This window comes from Plectropomus leopardus, chromosome 13 (assembly GCF_026936395.1).
Source record: "Plectropomus leopardus strain MGB_pleo_1.0 chromosome 13, ASM2693639v1, whole genome shotgun sequence".
Classification (NCBI taxonomy): domain Eukaryota; kingdom Metazoa; phylum Chordata; class Actinopteri; order Perciformes; family Serranidae; genus Plectropomus; species Plectropomus leopardus.
Window position 1 is genome coordinate 22,268,296 of NC_142188.1, and position 14,968 is coordinate 22,283,263.

Genomic DNA, 14,968 nt, shown 5'->3' on the forward strand with positions numbered 1-14,968 from the left:
TCAGGGAAGCAGCAATGCCTCCAGTAAGCAAATTTGATCCTGTATTGCCTTTGTTTTTTGGGTTGATTAGTTTAAGGCATGATCAGTGATATAGGGTGGGGTTAGGATACAGTATTTCAGCGAGCCAATCAGAAGCAGAGTGAGGCAAAATAGGGCGAGTCATGTCATTTTTGTATCCTAAGAAAAACATATATGCTTTTAGTAAAGAAGGCAGTGGCAGGAAGAAAGTGGTGCATAAAAATTCACAAGAATGCAAGAAATGTTGTGGTGTCACCCCACCAAATGTTGAAACCAAACCAAACCAAACAAAAACAACTCTATGCCCTTAAATATAACAACTTTCATCAAGCACCATCAGGTCAAAACATCTAATACTTAGGTTCATCCCCAAATAGGGTAGTGCAGGAATAAGCACCATTTTTAAAGCTAAACATGAGCATGATAGCATGCTGATGTTAGCATTCAGCTCAAAGCACTGCTGTGCCCGAGGATACAGAGCATAACATGCTCATTTCTTCACTTTTTCAATCATCAACCCAATGTTTTACAAATTATTTACCCTTTTGTAAGTTTTCCCTTTTCTGTGAAATTTAAAATAGAAAGATCATAGCCTTTTATTTTTCTGATTTTTTTTTTTTTTTTTACCAACTTTTAGATTTCTCTACTCAAATGCAATTTCAATGGACCACGATAACAATGCTTCATGTAGCTATTGTATAGAAACAGTTTGTCCCCTCAGCTTTATCTCATAGGACGTCCTGTACAGGAAGAGCAGGAGGCCAAGGAGAGCCAGAGGAGGTAGCGAGGACCTTGAAATTACTTGTAATTTTCAGTAATATGTCCATTAATCACCAAGTCATCTTGACTTTCACAGACAACAAAACCCTCAACAGGACAGCCAGCTCCAAAACTGGATAAGGATTTTATTGATAATTGAATTACATTTCTCTTTTATACATATTTCATAAATGATACAGGATTTTACATTTTTCTTTTTTGCCAACATTACAGCATCATATGTCAACAGAAAAAAAAGACAAGAAAAAGAAACAAAAAACAAAATAAGAGGTAAGAATGGATTACAAGATCATTTCAATCCTATATTCTGCTTCACTCTTTAGGCATTGTAATCTTATTGTAAATGCACACGAACAAGATATTTAAAACAGAACACACATTCAAAACATAGAATAATAATGCTTTGGAGAAAAAAGGCGGAGGGTGGATGAAAATGACAGGAGGGACAAGAGTGGGAGGAGTTCCCATAGAAGCTAACAGAGTGCGCCTGACACTTCTCCTTTGGAATCGAATCCAGGACGTTAGTAACTGAGGTCAACAGGTCTCCTCCTTTATAGGTGCACCAAGGATGGAGGGTGTTAAATGCACGCCGAGGGAGGGGTTGATGGGAGGAAATAAGGTGGAGACGGGAGTGGGGATTGATGGAGGTTTGAGCAGTTGGTTGGCTGAGATTTTAAGTCCGATTTGGCAGGGCAGATTCTAAAGACGCAGCCCTGTCCACTGCCTTTTATAACTAGGAATCTCTACAAACAACGTTCTTAAATTATCTTTGCAGTTTTTTATATTTTCTTGGATAAATCATCTTTTTTTATTTTCACATAATTTCCCATGTAAACATACATTCATGCAACACCCTCTTTATAATAAAGTTTCCCTATATTTGATATATTTTGGTTTTAAAAAAGAAACAAGAACAAACAAACAAAGGCAATAAACGGTGGATGGCATGATAAAAAGGTTGCGGTGATGATGGAGAGAAGTGTAAAAGCAGCAGAGGGGAGGATTGGACTGCAGACTCTCACCAGTGCATCTCAAAGGAAACACTGTCGCACTTTGTGTGTGTGTGTGTGTGTGTGTAAGTTGGCTTATTCAGGAAAAAAACGAATGACTGCCATGAAGTGTGGATGAAGGTGGAATTGATTTTTTTTTTTTACCACTATTGGCATGCAGTCATTAGGGGCAGAGCATTCATGAATATGGTGATTTGAACTTTCCCCCCCATGCACACACTTGCCTACACGTGGATTCAACAAACACACATGTTCACAGACCCGCGGTGAGATTGATTTCCAACAAACACTCAAATTTGACCTTCCTATGTATGGTGTTACCAAATTGCTACATTATCTTTACCCTTTAAATCAATTAGCGTCCTAAAGGCACCATTTCCCTTGGAGATAAAACACACTCACACATTAACGCACACAGTGACAGTAGACAAAATCTTGCCTTGAGATCTGCATGGCTCACTTTTGATTTGACCTAAAATCATGCATTTTTATAGAAAATCTGCAATTAAACATGAGGATCTCTTCAGTAGGATTCAGCCAACTGTGCACACAAGACCCGAGTGCAGGATCTTGATCTTAAAGTGGAAATGGACATGTATCTTCTCATCTTGTTATTATGTAAATGCTGATTTCACTGGTAAAAGCTATAAAATAATGACATTATTGGTGTTTACATTGGTTTCCTACAAGCCTCGCTTTGTCTATGCAATGTGTCAAATATAATCTCCTGGGAAAATAAAGGCTTGATTTAACAAAAAAAAAAAAAAAAAAACAGGAAGTGCGTAAACCATTGCACAATCAAAACAGGAAGAGGATAGTGCTTTAGATTTAGTTATCCTCGGTTAGCAAAGAGCATAAGTAAGTTCTTTGCAGTTACTGTCCCCAATAGCAGGTGGAACAACCAAAGTGACAGTGGAAAACAAAATGCAGTGCGTCCTGTGTTATTGGTAAATGCTGTGCTCTGAGGAAAATAGAATGTGATCGGGTTGTCTTTGCGACAGCGGCGCCCACAAAGTTGAAAAATTGTCTGTCTCCACTTTAAGTCCATGCTTAGGGATGTCATGTCATTGTGCTTCCCCTCTGCAGAAGTACTCTACAGCAGTTCAGAGTGAAAACAACTGTTGGCTTTGAGTTCTTTTTTTTGAAGACATAAACGGGGCCGGAGAGTGAGCCTCCAATCCTCACCATGAACAGAAAACTAAGTGAAGCTGGCAAAGGTGAATTCAGTGACCATCCCGAAAGAAGAAAAAAAAAAAATGAACACAAACATATGGCTTCTATAACCTTTGACTGAACCAATTTGGATGGATGAGACTTCAGCTAGATGTGGCAAAGAAAAGTGTCCAATTAAGTATAAAATTGCAATAATGCTCCTACACATTCACAAATTTCTACTGAGGTCATACCACAGCATGCAGTCTACCCTGCTTTGCCATCGAGGGAGCAGGGGGGCATTACAGCAACAGTGGGAGGAGAAAACTCAAAGAAGCCTCTGCGTATCAATGCCATGACACTTCTACTTTTTTTTAGATGCTGTCTTTTGTTGTTTTGTCTATGAGATTTGTGAGGAAATCCAGATGTTGAATGCACATCACATGCTGCTAGGATAAAGGCCATTGAAAATGTGAAAACGGTAATTTTACACCTCCAGAACTTTGTATTTGAAAAGGAGAAAATGTATATTATCGAAAAACGATTTATTGAACTGTAGGCAATTTACTCAAATTATACTCCTGCTATGTAATGTGGCCTTACCTTTTTTAAAACAACTCAGTTTATCAGATACATTAAAAGTATGACATGCCTGTAGCTTTGCTTGAGGCAGCGGTCACTGCACATTTTAACCCTTTGATTATGTTAAGCATTCTTGCAGCGTTTCCTTTGTATTCATGAGATGATTATAGAGGTCGAGCATGGCATTATCCACATCGATATTCTGCGTTGCTTAAAATCAATTCCAATCAAAGCCGTTTTCACCCTGATTTGGCTTCAGCACCCTTTGGTGACCATGCACAGGAGCCATACATCCAACCTGGATGTGTGAAATACATTGTGTGTGTTTGTCACGACAAGATATGAATAGTTCAAGGTAGTAAATGCATACATTATAATGCTTTGTGTGTGTTAGCGGGGGTCCTCCATGGCAGGAGATCTTCAGAGGATGTAAATGATGAAATGAAGTGTGTTTGAGAGCTCCTCCCCCCACTGAAAAAAACTAGCCTCTGGTCATCTGTTTATTTGATTGTATACATATATATATTTATATTCTTTTTCATAACAAATATACTATGGCTTTCAAAATAAAAAGTGCCAAAATATTTTTTTTGGAGTAAAAGAACACACAGTGATGTTGTTGTCGGTAGTTACTCTCATACTTGCGCAGACCGGGGCCGCTACAGGACGTCAACAGGAAAAGGAAACGAGGCGTCGTCATGACTATATCCTGCGAGTCAAGACAGGCTCCTGACGAAGGTCACACTGGGAGGGACAGCTGTCCGTCACCTGGAGGAGGCGTGGCCTAGGGGGGGGAGAGGCGGCAGCCACAGGAGGGTGGTGCGACTGCAGTCAGGACTTCCGTGTAAACTTTAGCTTGTGGGATCAAGACTCGGCCTGGAGCTGCCCCAACCAAGAGTAGGTGTGTGTGCTGATAGTTTGACCGCTAGAGGAAGCAGGACTACACCGCTGCACCCGCAGAGTGGCCAGGGTCGGTGTCCCAGTGTACCCTGAAAGTCCCTCACACACGCGCGCGCACACACACACACACACACACATACACACTCAACAATGGCTGCCCCTCTGCATGTCCTCTGTTCTGAAGTGTCTAGAGGTGTGATAGTTCCCCTGGAGTTCCCTGCAGGCTGTCCCTCCGGAGACTTGAGGCATATCCATAGTGCCCATTTTTATTCTATCATCATCATAGTCCTTTTCATCATCCTCACCATCCGTCGGCTGAGAGTTTTGTCAGTTCTCAGTACTCTCGCCGTCCTTCGTCGCCTTTTAGCGGTTTTCAATTGCAATTCCAACTGGAGTTTTCAGTCAGGAAAATAAAAAGAAAAAAAGAAAAAAGAAGGAGAAAAAACTAACTCCCACTGTCAAGAAAGGGATGGGTTTACTGGGTGTGGGAGGGATGGGGGAGGGAGGAGTTGGGGGGAAAAGGGAAAGGAGAAGGGTGTTGGACGGAAAAGGAAAGAGGGAGAGGAGGTTGCAGGAGCTGAGAGAGGAGGGAGTCACTCGTCCCATCAATTTTTACTGGCGGTAAGCTGCTGAACTGGGAGCTGGAGCTGGAGCGGGTCCCGAAGACGCTTCAGATCCAACTCCACCTGGAGAGCATGCACGGGGAGAGAGAGCGACAGGGTAGAGTGAAAAATACGAGACGGAAAAATGTGTGGGGAATGGTATGAAAGTAGGTCTTTGTATGGCCGTTACAAATCAAAGTATCGAACTGTAAAATGTGAGATTCCCCAGTGTGACTGCAGCGCTCATTTTACATCACAGAACATCCAGCTTTCACCAAGCGACTGTACCTCAGCGATATCATCCTTCAGCTTGTTGTACTTCTCAATGTCGAAGCGTGTCCTTTTCACCCCCTTGTGGAAGAACAGCAGATACTGTCTGTCTCTAGCGTCGGGGTAAACATACTCCTGCAGGTTACGGAGAGACACACAGATGGAGCACTTTGTAAGAGGAGCCACTTTATCAGATACCGTCCATGTTCTGCTTTCTGTTCCTTGGGCCAAATCACACCGGCGAGAAATCCACCATCAAACGGACTTCATGTCCTTGGAGTTAAAAGCTAGTGGTAATTTATGAATGCTGGATTCAATTTTGGAGGGCAACAACATCACCAGACCGCTTTTTAAAAAGCTAAAAATACTACAATTTGGAGGACAACCACAGCCTTTCATTATTGTAATGCTTTGTTCTGTGGTTGCTAAAAGAGTTTCTGCCTGATGTTAAAGAGCATGAAAGAATCAAGGATGTGTCGTGTTATTTGGCACAAAAAAGCACCAAAGGCAAAGAAGCGATGAATCAGCTAATTGTTTAAGCTACAAAATGTCAGAAAACAGAAAATCATAACTTGCATTAGTGCAATGTAATATCTCCAGATTACTTATCGTCTCTGGCCAACTGTCTAATGCCAAAAGACAATCAATTCATAATCATTAAAACAGAAAAAAAAGCAAATCCTCACATTTGAGGAGCTTGAGCCTCAGAAAGATTGACAACAATTTTCGAAACCGGTCCAGTGTTAAGGGGTATGGGCTGAAATAAGCAGCTGTGAATCAGGCTGCAGTGTAAACATTTGGGGCATTTATGCACCGTCAATGTACATTCCCTAGAAGCGCTTGCTCTTGCCACTGAGAGCCTCATATTATTATTTTAAGGACATGAAAACATAATGAAAAGGATCCCTACAGAGAAAGACGTCATATTATAGAGTAAGATCCTTTTTGTTTGACCAGAAACAGCGTCCAAATTGCAACCCACCAGACTCCATTTCAATAAACAGTCATTTTAACGCGTATAAAGCCAGCACATTTTCACATCTAACCGGGTCAATTAAGGGTTTATTTTGACCAAACCATAGTTGGTTATTGTTGGAAGAATTCAAAGACGAACCAAGATGGGTTTTTTTATGAGTTTTATAGCGTGCCTGTCAACTTTCAATGAAGTGTGTTTGACAGTGATAAAATTTGTGTTAATTTAAATGGAGTTTAGTAGGTTGCCGATGGCAGTTTCAGGCTTTTTTTGGTTAAACAAAAAGGACCTCACTCTTCAACAAAAATGTCTATCTCTGTGGGATTCTTACTCTAATATCGTCACACACTTGTCAGTGGGAAAAACAAGCACTTTTAGTGAACATACATTGACGATACACATTTGTCCATTTAAGCCCTAACCTAAACAGCAGCAGATTACGCTAAACACAATCATTCTCGACTTCCAGCATTAAATTAATGCATTTGAAATTGTAAACTCTGTTGTGTCTTACTTGGCGTGTAAGCACGAAGTAGGCGTACATGGCCATGGCCGTGCCATAAGTGATAAAGTAGGTGACGGGCTCCATGATATCCCAGGAGTACTCCCACCAGGTGAGCCTGGCCAGGATGCCAAACTGGGTGGCCATGTACGCCATGCCGCCCCACAGCACCCAGGTGGTACGCCGCTCTGCCTTCTTGTTCAGCTCCTCTTTCACCTACACAGAAGAACACGAGCAGTCAGCCAGTTCAAACAGAACAAAACGTTTGTGTTGAGAAACTGGTGAGGAAGATTTAGACAGTTTAGAAAGTTTATTTCTGCACAAAAAAGAATACGGGCAGAGTCCAAGTTTTTGAAGGCCTCGATACACCAAGCGATTGGTCAGTGTTGGGATGACGATGAGTGTCGCTGCGGTGTGTCACGCATCGTTGGCCCTCGTCAGCGCTCCAATGCTGGATTGTGTTGTTGATGTGCTAATTGGCTAACTAGAGTCATGGGGTCTTTTGGTTTCCTGTTTTGAATGACAATTATAGACCGCCGTCTGCTGGTATGGAGGGGTATTTTCTCTCTTGCATGCGCAGAAGATTAATGCCGCTTGGCCGTCAGTTTGGAGTGTTTTCTGTCATTTTCAGCCAAGACACAGCGACGTGAGGGCGACGCAGCAAGGGGCTTTTGTACTGCTACTTCTCTGACGTCAGATTGATGTGTCTGTGATGTGCCTTAAGACCCTTCATAGCACCTTACCCATAGTTAAAATGCCGTCTTCAATCATTAATCTTTAATGGCTGAGTGGAAACAAGGCCTGATATCCCCTAACTGATGATACAATAACATGACTATCTGCAGATAAGAGGATTATACAAATCATTATTCTAAGCAACTCCAGCTCCTCTTGGCTTCCATGGCAAAGTATGCAAGAACATGCAAACTATTTGTCAAACACTTGGTTGCTTTGTTAAAAATATTGTGATGATTTGCGGTTCTACCTTAGAGCAGCAATGAGCTTGTATAAGTGACAACAAATATTTAAGTATTGCCAAACATGTTAAGGAAGTTAGACCTTCTCGAGGGGGCGGAGTTGAGTGTTGAGGTCCTCCAGTCTTCCAATCAGCTCCCGTTCTTTGCTAAGTTGGTGCTCCTCGATGCGCAGAGTGGTGTAGAGCTGCTGCACCAGAAACTTGACGTCATTCAACCTTTCTGCCTCCTCATGGGGCAGCAGCTCTGAAGCACACACAAACAAACAAACAAAGCTTTAATTCCATCCACTTGCTGGCAATAAAACCATTTCTTCCTCTTATTGGTCGTGACCCCGACTGTGATGATATGACTCAGAGCAAACAGCATCGGCTCTGCCTTTTTCTTCACCAATCCTCACCTCTCCTTGGTGGTCGCACGAGGTGTGTGGTGTCATTAATGACGAGCTTGAAATCGTCCAGCAGCAGGATGTCTATGCCTGTGGAGGAGGCGACCCTCGCTCCATCTGGACAGAGAGACAAATGTGAATGGAGGTGGTGAGAGTGATGGAGCGCTGATGGGTAGCTGCTTCCAATACCCTTGACGACTCTCGATAATCAGGCTGGTCTCTGTCTGATTATCATGAGAGGTAAAAGCAGATGCACTTAAACACTAAGCGTAAGATTTCAAGTACCAGTTGTTCTTGTGTAATGAACCCTCTGTGCAGACTGAGGGCTGTAAAATCATTTCATGGTGCATGCGGTGGTGTTAAATTCTGATACAAAGCCACAACTGCGAGAGCTCTTAATAGCATCAAAACACAAGAACACTTGATGTGAGGACATGTATACGTATAACCTGCTGGGGTAAATTTATACAGCGGCGGTGTGTGTGTATAGAGTACTCTTGTGCTGAGAACATACCCGTGGAGTAGATGGCTACCCGGTCGATGCCTCTGTCCTCCGCTTGGAGCTGTTGCAGGAAAACTCCCACACAGTCACTGAGAGGCTTGAGGGTGAACTGACAGCGCTCTCGCCTGGACGGCAAACTGACTGAGATCACCGGCAGCCCATTCTGATACACCACTGTCACCTCTGTGAGGGGGTTGCAGGCAAGAAAACGACAAATGTCACACAAGCAGAAAATGTAAAATGACACCCCAAGGTCTTAACTGAACCATGGAAATAAGCTCTCATTTACTCTGCTCCCTCTGATCCAAGAAAATCTAATAAAGATGCAACAGGGAACACTGTTTTGCTTGTTTTGTTCAGTCCTCGTTAGCCAAAGCATTATTTGGTTTACTAGCTTTAACGCATACATAGAATTGTGAATATTCATGCTAAAATATTAGATTTGTTATTTTCATAGAGGAAAATCGTTTTTGGAATTGGTCCTATATTAAGCAAGAGAGCTGCAGCTGATAGCTGCAAGAAAGGCTGAAATTTAGCCACTTAAGGCATTCATGCACCATCACTTTGTATCTACTCTTTTTATTTAATTTTATTTTCTTTATTGTTTTATTTATTTTATTCCTGTCCTTTGTTGTTTTATTGATTTTTTTTGTATTTGGCCTATTTGTTTGTATTATTTTATATTGACATTTTGCTTCCTGTATCTTGCATTGTTTGTCCTCTTGTCTTAATTTCATCCTAACTCTAACTCTATCCTTGGTTTGTGTCACTTGTGTTCAATAAGACTGTTTGGCTTTCTGTTGTGGTATTGCCCTCTATGTATCCCATCTTTGTTTTTGCTTTGCTTGTCGAAACACTTTGTAAACTCCATATTTTAAGGTGCTATATAAATAACATTTATATTATTATTGTTTTTGTAGCTGACATCTCTACAGAGATACACCTTTTCATTAAACAGTCAATCCTTTAATCAGAAACAGCCACAAAATGATCAACAAACCCACCAGACTCCATTCAAATTTACAGTAATTTTAGAACGTACAGAGCAAGAATATTTTCACATGTAACTGGGTGATTTAAGTGTGTATGTAGACCAAACCAGAGCTGGTGAATGTTGAAACAGTGTTATAAAGAAGCAAAGACAGGTTTTGTGAGTTTTATTATGGCTCTGTTGACTTAGAATGACATGTGATTTATGATGATAAAATTACTGTTTATTTAAATGGAGTCTGGCAATAGTGATTTTGGGGTTGTTTCTGGTTTTCCAAAAATCATTATGCTCTTTAGGAAAAAGGTCTGTCTCAGTAGGGATCTTTTCCATAATGTTGTCAGACATTACACTTTTAGTGAACTTAAACTGACAGGACACAAATACCCTAAGTGGCTACACTGCAAAAAGAAACTGAGCCTTAAAAAAAAAAAAAAAAAAAATGAAGCTTTTATTTGATTGACAGCACAGAGGAGTGTGATTTGAGACCCAGCAGAGGGCAGTACAACAGCAGCTCCACCTGTCAGAGGAGGTCATCAACAAAGCTGCCAAAACACTGCGAAACCTCAAACCAGATCAGTCACAACAACAGTAATATTCATGACATTATCTGACAGGATCTCACTGCTTTAAACACCACATACAGTATCTGCAAAAAGGATCTTATTCAAGAGTTGTTTGTAAATCCTGCATGAAATTTTATTTTGCGCTTCCATTCACTTATTATTCACCTGTAATCAGGCTCTGTAATTAGCAGCTTCCTACCGCACTATGCAGGTAAATCGTTGATGGTGGCAGTAAAATTCACCAGGATATCCACTATTTTAGTAGACGTAAAAACAAATTCTCAACAGAATGACACATTTAGTATGGTTAGGATATAACTGGATAGAGCTTCAACATCAAATTCCTACCAGTAACCATCAATTAAAAATACATTCCAATAATATCTTCTTCAGTATCTTTGTTGGCCCAGGCTAAATATTCCCTGTATGAATTAAAATGTATTAATACTACTGTAACTGTATATTTTAGGCACGTAGGCAGGCACATTCTGTGGAAATGTACAGTTCCCTTGACTAGGGTTGCAGTGATATACCAATTTAAGGTATACTGTGACATGAAAGTTGATGATTATTATACTATGTGCATTTGCTTATCTACTATATTGAAAAAAGAAAGCAACTGAATGGAGAATCTCACTTTTATTTTAGTCATTTTCCTAAGGGAGACTTTTACTCATATTGTTTCAAGTCTTAATAATTGAAAAAAACATTTGTTCAACCAAAACTAATTCTCCTTTTCAATTCTTCAAGGGTGATTTATAATAATAATAATAATAATAATAATAATAATAATAATAATAATAATAATAATAATAATAATCCTTTGAATCCCCAAAAACAGGACTACCCAGTTTTTTGTGTAGATATATTAATTATTGAATGACAGCATAGTTTACTAAAATTATGTTTAAGTGATCTAAATGCTATTCCTTTGTTTACTTAAAGATTTTTGAAAAATACATTTTCTGAGTGTCAGACAAAAAAATACTTGCTGACCACAGTGGCAGTGAAAAAGTTCATTTCAGACCAAGACTGTAATCAACACAACTCAACCTTAATCATCAGTGTGCTTGCACTCATGCAAGCTTATAAAGGTAGACACAGAAATACATTGACTGCTGTTTTCGCCAAAAAATAAGCCCACTCTCCACTGTCAGATGCTGAAGATCAATACAGTATAATATTGCTAACCTTTCCCTCACAGAACAGTTATGTCGATTTGTTGATGCCAACTATTGATATTTCTTATTCCCATAGAAAGGCTAAAAGACCTCTAAGTGATGCTTGTGTGCTGGAACTGACAATCACAAAGACCTTGAGGTTCACATCACTATTCATTCACTCCTTGAAAAGTTTGGGCTTTTCAGACAAATAAAAAACATTGAATGAATCAGAGAACCTGGCACTGACAGACTGCACTCCAAGCACTGTTTTGAAGTTCAGTGTGTTTCAGTGTTTGTCTTTTCTTGCCGTTTTGTTTTCTACTAGAAGAATTTTTGTCCCCAACAGCCAAGCCACTGTTCTGCTCGGCGGTGCTTTATTTTTCTAGCATACTGGTAATGGTTTGTAATCCAGCTCTATTGGTCCGTAACCAAACTCTGCTGGTTATAATGAGCCCGCACAGCTTATACCGTTATCACGCTGAGTGGCCCCTCATGACAGAGCCATGAATCAACACAGAGGGCTATAGTGATCCAAGCTGCCTCGTTGCTGCTGCACCCAGCAACCTCTGCCTCCTGCTCGGGACCACTGCAGTGAATCAGCACATCTCTGCTTGGGCTCGCCACCAAGAAGTGAAGGATCGCCGGTTGGCACAGGCAGCGCCAGCTGGGCTCAGTTTCAAGTGCATTTTTGACTGTGTTCAAAGTCCGCGGAGGTGCAGACGTTTTATTTCACACCCACTTCTTCATTACGGTGACAATTTGAAACCTTGCCCTGAGCATCGTGCCTGTTTCTGCACCTGTTCCCTTTGTCCTCAGCCACCCTGTCATCACAGGCACATTGCTCTGAGCGCGCGGATCCTGTGCCTATCTCTACGGCTATCAAGGCCCACTTTAAAATCACATCAGCATGTTCTGCAATGCCGCCTTCTCCTCTCAGGCCCCCTCTGCCTCTCTCTCGTCCTCCCTCTGTTCACGCTCTCCATCTCTCCCGCCTCTCACGCAGACGAGCAGATGCTTCCCCGAGACAGATTCCATATTAATGACTACTGGCTGTTAACTCCAAATGAGCCTCTGCTGTCTGATCAATGCAGAATTCCTTTACGTGCAGAACTAATTTGTCTCAGACAAGGCTGAATTTGGGAAAACCCTTGATGTGGACAGAAAAAAACTGAGAGAAGGTGAGGGCTTACCCTCTGGAGCAGTGGAGGAACACAACAGTCTCTGGCCGTGCCATGAGGGGGCGCCCCTCCAAACCTGCAGAGGGGAAGAGAAAAAGGAAACAACATGGTTATTCCACTTGCGCTAGGCTTTTTCTTATCAAACGTTTCCGTCCTTTGTGTGCTACTGTGAGCCAGTGTGGGACACTCAGTAACATGACACTACACAGCTCGATGCCTTTAACTTCTCTAACTGTTGATTTGCAACACTGACTGAGTATTATGTTACAAAATGGCTTCTTCTGTTCTACTTTCTAGAAGTGCTCCAATATCAAGGCTGGAGCCACACCCAAAAAAGCATGGATCCAACTGCAGCCTCCTGGTCATGGAAATATCTTACAATGAGATGACGCATAACACACACACACACACACACACACACACACACACCCACACACACACACACACACACACACACACACACACACACACACACACACACGCTTGCTCAACAAAGAAACCAACACTTGAAGGAAACCACCACAGTGGGAGACACAGAGAGAAGTCAGCCAAATGCAGCCTGAATAACAACAATGTAGTTCAATATGAAATCTCCACTTGTGTCACAGACTGGAGAGAGAGAGAGAGAGAGAAAGAGAGAGAGAGAGAGAGAGAGAGAGAGAGAGAGAGAGAGAGGAAGGGGAAGAACACAAACAGAGGAGCAGAGCTTGGGGAAACCCTCATTTTTTTGCCCTGCTGCTACTGTGTGCTATTAACCCAGCAAAGTAGGAGTGTCCATATGCGGCGCACATGTTTCAAATTACAGAGCTCGTCACGTTTTCTGCCGGGCAGCGATGAGCCTTTTAAAGCATGAGACTGGCTGTCAGATCTCCTCACACTTACACAGAGCGATTGGGGTGTGAGGATGAGACATTGGAAATCAAGCAAGAAAGAGTGCCAGGGGGCAGAACTATTCTGAATTAATTTTTTGTAATGTGCACACACACAAACAAAATATGCTTCTGCTGCAACACAAGAAAAGGCTCAGTTTTTTTGCCGAAGGGTTTGTGACACTGTAAGGCTGTATATAAACTGGATATGCATATATAGTACATTCTCCTGTGCGGGCAAAGCATCAACCACTGAATCACAAATTTATTAACCCTTCAATTTCTCGGAGGCATCGGACATCTTTCACTCTGTCGAGGCTTTCAAACAGACCAGACTGTACGACACTAAAGCAGCAGGCCTCAGTCTGATGCACTCACTCTGAGGTAATATCAGATTTACGATATGCACACAATCTCTGGGCTGAACCACAAATGCAGAGATTGAAAGCTGGTCACAGCTTCTCTTTTATGACTTCCCACTGACAGTTACGACAAGTGAAAGATATCTCAGGGCAGAGCAGGTGTATCCATATATATGTGTGTGTCTGTGCATTGATGTCACTGCAAACAGAGCATTTCTGGATCTGTAGCAATGAGCTTAACACAAGCACTGTGGATGCACATCTACTCATCGCGGCATTTCTGCTCTGGACAGCCAGCACATGGTCGACTTCAGTGAAGCGAGATCAAGGCTTGACTGCTGAGGCCAGATTCTATCATTACTCAGTTCAGATTTGCTGGATAACTCTGTGTGCAGGCGCCAACAGAGGAAGCTCAGGTGCTCAGAATACAATATTTTTATTTCACTGTGGATGCCTCATGATATGAAACAATTGGCTTTGCGAGATTTTGTGTTGCAATGTAGTATCATAACATGGACACCAATTATATATTTTTTAAATTGATAAACTATTAAAGTTTCAAATAAAAGTTAAACTTTTATCCTGCTAAAATAACAAAATAAATTGTTTTTTCAGGCCACTACATACATTTTTTTGCAACAAAAATGATTTGCTGCAAGATGAACAGACTTTGCTGTTGAAAATAGGTAATAAATTGCAATACATGTTATCACAAGACTCCTATTAAAAATTGCAATAGTAATGTATCGCGATGAGGGCTGCAAAAGTATGAGACCTTCATGGTACAATAACCATCTCAGAAAATCTTGTGGTTTTACGGTATTACATGATAGGGCTCAGTGACTCAGCATGAAACTTCAGGAATATAGTGGCTCATGTTTCACTGGTCTGGTTCAAATTTCTGTAGTATTTTCAGCATGTTTTATTAGGGGTTCATTATTACAGCTAAAAATCTGCTTCTCATGGCAAATAACCAATAATTTCACATTTTTGTATTTAAAAAAAGAAGTGTATAACCTGTAGTTTACGCACACCTGAGTTTCAGAAAGGCTCAGATGTAGTGAGAAAATATGGATGATTTAATATTCCATAGTCCGGACCTGACCGACTCTAACTGACACCACCATTGTTAACACAACAAAAGCAAAGACCTGCTCTCACTCTTCTATATCCGCTTACATTAAGTTGT

The 14,968-nt window shown here is 41.3% G+C and overlaps 1 protein-coding gene across 2 annotated transcripts in view; it reads right to left on the bottom strand.

Annotated features, from left to right (window-relative positions):
* Positions 1-903: 903 nt before the first annotated feature.
* The window catches only part of mcu (mitochondrial calcium uniporter), a 71,295-nt gene continuing 57,230 nt past the window's right edge, over positions 904-14,968 (bottom strand). For both annotated transcript variants that reach the window (XM_042502823.2, XM_042502822.2), the window contains exons 3-9: positions 12,561-12,624; positions 8,666-8,836; positions 8,164-8,268; positions 7,849-8,009; positions 6,802-7,005; positions 5,333-5,449; positions 904-5,128 (exon numbers count right to left, since the gene is read on the bottom strand). In XM_042502823.2, the coding sequence (XP_042358757.1) occupies positions 5,048-5,128; positions 5,333-5,449; positions 6,802-7,005; positions 7,849-8,009; positions 8,164-8,268; positions 8,666-8,836; positions 12,561-12,624 (903 nt within the window). In that variant the 3' untranslated portion in view covers positions 904-5,047. The remainder of the gene's footprint in view (positions 5,129-5,332; positions 5,450-6,801; positions 7,006-7,848; positions 8,010-8,163; positions 8,269-8,665; positions 8,837-12,560; positions 12,625-14,968) is intronic.